This window comes from Notothenia coriiceps, unplaced genomic scaffold (assembly GCF_000735185.1).
Source record: "Notothenia coriiceps isolate Sejong01 unplaced genomic scaffold, NC01 NC01_scaffold00012899, whole genome shotgun sequence".
In the NCBI taxonomy this organism is placed as follows: domain Eukaryota; kingdom Metazoa; phylum Chordata; class Actinopteri; order Perciformes; family Nototheniidae; genus Notothenia; species Notothenia coriiceps.
Window position 1 is genome coordinate 141,538 of NW_011345600.1, and position 5,301 is coordinate 146,838.

The following is a 5,301-nucleotide window of genomic DNA, read 5'->3' on the forward strand; positions in this document are numbered from 1 at the left end:
TTGTTTGTTTGTAGCCTTTATTTAACCAGGTGAAAGCCCCTTGAGATCAAAAGATCTCTTTTTCAAGGGTGACCTGCAGGACATTAGTTACACAATGTGTAACTAATGTCCTGCAGGTGTGTTCTGTTGTTTTTATGTTACATGTCATGTAAAATTAAAAACAACAGAACAACAATAAGGATGACATACAACATAATGTACAGGGTACAGTTTACAAACTCTATTTACAGTGACAGGTACCATGAGTATCAAACAGCATGTCACCCAGCCGAGTTTTAAAATGATGCAGGGGAACCAAAGTGCTCAGTTTTAAACATGTTTGCAGACTGTTCCAAGTTAGTGGAGCTGCACAACTAAAAGCTTTCTTCCCTAAGACAGTCCTAGCACTTGGCACATTTAATAAAACAACATCATGAGATCTCAGGCAATAAGTACTTTCAATTCGTCGAGAGATCAGAGAGCAGATATAAAAAGGTAGTTTACCCAACATGGCTTTGTAAATGAACATGTACCAATGACTGAGCCTCCGTACAGTTAGTGAAGGCAGACCTGCCTTGGCATACAGGGTACAGTGATGAGTAAGTGCTTTACAGTTAGTAACAAATCTCAGTGCACTGTGATAGGCGGCATCTAACTTTTCCAGGCAATGGGCAGGTGCATTCATATAGATCAAATCACCATAGTCCAGCACAGGTAAAAAGGTCACAGAAAATAGCCTTTTCCTGGCTTCAAATGAGAAACAGGACTTGTTTCTGAAAAAGAAACCTAGCCTAACCCTCAGCTTTTTAAGCAGATTAATGACCTGAAGTTTAAAAGTAAGACAATCATCAACCCAGATACCTAGGTATTTATAACAGGTAACCACTTTGAGTACTTGTCCTTGCATAGTAACAATATCCAAAGCAGTGTCTGTAGTCTTTTTAGCTTTATATAAAATATATTATTCAGAAATAGATCAATTTGCATAATGAGAACTGTTAGTACTTAAAATATGTTGATGGATACATGAGTACTTTTACTTGAGTAAGATTTTGAATGCAGGACTTTTAATTGTAACAGAGTATTCATACACTCTTCATACACAAGATATTACACTTTCAAACATATTTACTTTTACTTAAACCTATACATTCCTGCACTTTAACTTTATCTGCATATTGAAATATGATTGCTTGTTGTGTGTACGTTGTATTCTCCTGAATGTTGTACGTCTCTTGTTTGTTTTTTGTATTTTTGATGGCACCTTAAAAAAAGGAGTAGCTCTACTATCTCATTGTACCTGTATAATGACAATAAATGATTTTATTCTATAAGAGTACTTCTCCCACCTCTGAAAATGTGTAATTAGTAATTACACATACAAAATATGCCTGGGAAACGCGACCCCCTTTCTGCGTCATAGCACCTACAAGTCAGAGTTGAGGGCAAACTCACTCCACTTTCTCTGCAGCAGCTCGTACGCTCTCCAGGAAACACAAGGCGACCGTTGCTCCCTGTCACCGTTATATATACGTTATTCGCCTCATCTATGGATAACGCCGAAGAAAAGGTAGCCATGAGAGAATCAAAAAGACGAGAGCGTCAATCAGGTAACGCTTTCTCACTTTAAAAAAGCGTGCTATGTGGGTCAGTTTAGATAACAGCGTGTATTCAGCAGTAGCAAAACCAAACACGAATACCATATAATTTGGCTCGTGCATTAATGGTTTATTCAACTGGAATTGTTAACCTGGTGTGAACATATCGAACGCAGCGTTAGCAGTCAATGCTAATTCCTGATAGCTAACATTGACCAATACGTTAGCATGCTCCACTCACAAGCTAGTATCGTACTATACATTAAGCTGTCGGTAACGTGTGAAACAAATGCAGTTTAATATAATAACACTGGTTGTATTATAAAATGAACCTAACGTTTGCTAGAAATGACTAACGGTTGTTCGGTGGTTGGCTTTTTCGCAGGTTATGTTTATAGATAACGTGGGTACTGACGTTATATAGGTTGGGAAACAAATTGTACACGCCGACATCCTGAGATATAAGGTTAGGTAGTGTTTTATGTGTTTAGGACATGAGGACAAACCTTGTTCGCAACGTTAGCCACACTACAGGCCAGGGTGGGGTCATTTTATGAAGCCCTGTGGTAATCAGAATTGATTATGTCAGTGACGTCATGGCAGGGATGTAGAGCAGCATCAGCACCAATCCAGGCCAGTTTAGGGCTACATGTTGGCCACTTGTTCCCCTAACTTTAAACTAGGCAAAACGTCGTTTTAACACCATGTACTGTAAGTGGTTCAACAGCGCTCTGACTTATCACTTTGTCTGTAGGTTCAAGCAGGTATGATTTACGTGATGTTGAAGGTACGGATCTCCCTCATTTAATGGTTGCATGTCATGATCAATTGTGCACTAAGATAACATGTGGGTGGAGGTGCCATTAATCTTAACTAACCACATTTACAAAAGGTGGATGTTCGGAGATGGATGAAAAGGCTGCTCTGATGTATGATTGGATTAGAAATGTATGTCTATAGAAAGAGATTATTAAAATGTGCTTCTTCACTGTGTTCATTTCAGTACGCATTTACTTCCACTAAACATTTATATCTGTTGTTTTTTTTCCCCTAGCCTTGGAAGATTCGGACAATGACATCGGCTTGTGTGGCTGGCTGTTGGTGGCCCTCTCCATCCTTCTCATGCTGCTCACTCTGCCCATCTCTGTATGGATGTGCATTAAGGTCAGCTGCCAGTGAAATCAAGTGTTTATTTTCCACTTTACAAATAAAGCTTGCCGGTAGTACATATTTGAGGAAAGCCTGCTCTGTTTGTTCAGTGTTTTCCACATCATATGGCTTCCATTGCAGGCTCATCTTCTATATTATTTACTTAACAGCTATTGTTTTGCCTTTACTTAATTAAAAGGCATCCACAGCGAGCAGGGTAATTGCTCTGTGTTTCACCATTTACATATCTCAATATCTGTTTACATGTGTAAAATGTCAAATAACAAAGAAAGAGCAAACTCGCAAATACCATTTATCTGGTTTGTCTTTGTACGCAGATTGTGAAGGAGTACGAGCGAGCCATTATCTTTCGCCTGGGGCGGATTTTGCGAGGAGGAGCAAAAGGCCCAGGTCAGAAAATCTTTTATTCACCAGCATTTGTTTTTTGTCCTCTCCACATCTTCGTTTTTCTCCACTTAGATACTACATGATGATTGTCTTTACCTTTCTTTTCTGTGGGGATAATAAGAATTGAACAACATCTAATTTTGTTATGCCGTAACATCTGCTTTGTAGAGAAAATAACTCAACAAAACTAAAATATCTTCTAAGCCAGTTGTTTCACAAGTTCATGTTTAGATTTTCACATTACAATGTAGGTGTAGTTGCATTCTATTTTACTATAAAGCTTATAAACAAGAGCTTTTTCTTCCCATATATTGAACGTTATGGTTTATGTGATGAGTCATTTGGAGAAAGGCTGAATCTAAACCAGTGGCCTACAGGCAGCAGAAACCACAGCACAGAAAGGATGCCAGAGTTGTGTGGGCTTCCTGTTTTTTTATCAAATCAACTCTAAAACCTCTTGAAACGATCAGATAGTGTTCCTCATAGCGCATCAATCAATCTTTTTTTTGACCACATGTTCATGATAATGTCAGAGAACCTAAAAGAGCAAACAGCACTAAAAGGACCATCAACAAATCTGCTGTTGACTCTTTGTTTTCAATTCACTTAGACGCTTGGCTCTGCACTCTATCACACTGCCACGCTAACTCTAAACACACACACACACACACACACACACACACACACACACACACACACACACACACACACACACACACACACAATAACACACCTTTAGGACCTGTGTCTATTAAGTGCTCTGATGACACTTTTGCATTTTAACACCTCTAGAACAAAACTGACCACATGTATGATCTATGCCTGTGAGAGGCAAACTCTATTAAAAGAAAGATATGTGGCCTTACAAACACACACGATGGATCCATGGTGCAATGACGTCATCTAAATGGATTCAGAAAATAGAAAGCGGCCAAAGTAGCATTACAAGATTCACACAGAAATTCACATGCTGTACCATTTCATCTCTGTGACAGCAGGCCAGCACTAATACCTTTTTTAAACTCCAACAGATATTGAAACTCTCACAAATCGCGCCCTGTGATAACATTTAACGGCTGTCCCCACCATGCAGCAGGGTGTCAGAGCGTAAACATGGAAACAAGCTTTATTTCTATTTAGGATTGGGAGATGTGAAAAACACTTTTACCCTCATTATAAGGGACATTATAAAAAATATATTAAAAATGTGCTTAATTCTTCTGTAGTGTGGACTGTGCGTTAAACACCTTTTCTCCATGAGCCAGTACTTAAGTATTGTCAGGCAGGATGTTACCAATGTTTACACTATTCATACCAGGTATATGTATTGTTTAGATGGGTGGACAAAACATTTGAAACGTCATACTTTAGCATACAACCTCATTAGCTACACCTAAGCGCTACCGTTCAATAAAACTTTTTCTCTGCAAATTATTCAGCCAAAAGCCTTAAATCACTGCCATGGATCATTTTACAGCCTGACGACATATCTATGCACCTTCAAATGAAATCAGCTGAAGCATTTTAAACAATATTTGATCACATATGCTCTTTCTAAGTGTTAACAAGCCAAATAGTTCCATGTTATTTGTATTTATCTTTCTTCAAACTAACATGTGGTTGTTATGTTTTCCTCCTTTCGACATAAAGGGCAGACGTGTTGGTAAATGTTCGTAAAAGTATGTAGTGTATGTCTGTTAGTATACTATGTGTTTATATATACAATATATATAATTGCGTTCCGACGCGGTTTCAGGTTTGCCACGGCCAAATCTCGGCTTGAATTCAACTTTTTTTATTTAAGCAGGGAGAATTTGTGCTACGGCTACATAGCAAACGATGTTAGATAACCTTTGTTCCAGGACAAAGAGAAATAGTCTCTTGTAGCATTGCTTACACTTCAGGAAAACCCTTCTCATTGAAGTATTACTTACATTGCTATCTTCTAAAACATCTTACACACATCAGTTTTATTTTCTAAAGTTTTATTCAGCATTTATGGTGTTCAGTTTTAGCGGCTAACCAGTTTTACTTTGTATTGTTTGCTATAGTTTTATCCTGACAAAATCTGACTATATGAAAACCTGAAATAAAGCAGTATCATACAGCATTTCCGTCTACGGATTAAATTATTTTCAGCATGGGTTAAATCAGAGACAATAAACAC

At 38.1% G+C, this 5,301-nt stretch overlaps 1 protein-coding gene across 1 annotated transcript; it reads left to right on the plus strand.

Moving 5' to 3' along the window:
• Positions 1-1,412: 1,412 nt before the first annotated feature.
• On the plus strand, positions 1,413-3,217 carry LOC104947660 (erythrocyte band 7 integral membrane protein-like). The gene is made up of 5 exons (XM_010773719.1): positions 1,413-1,589; positions 2,332-2,364; positions 2,632-2,741; positions 3,065-3,137; positions 3,207-3,217. The coding sequence occupies exons 1-5, from the start codon at positions 1,529-1,531 to the stop codon at positions 3,215-3,217; spliced, it is 288 nt and encodes a 95-aa protein (XP_010772021.1). The 5' UTR covers positions 1,413-1,528.
• Positions 3,218-5,301: the final 2,084 nt, after the last annotated feature.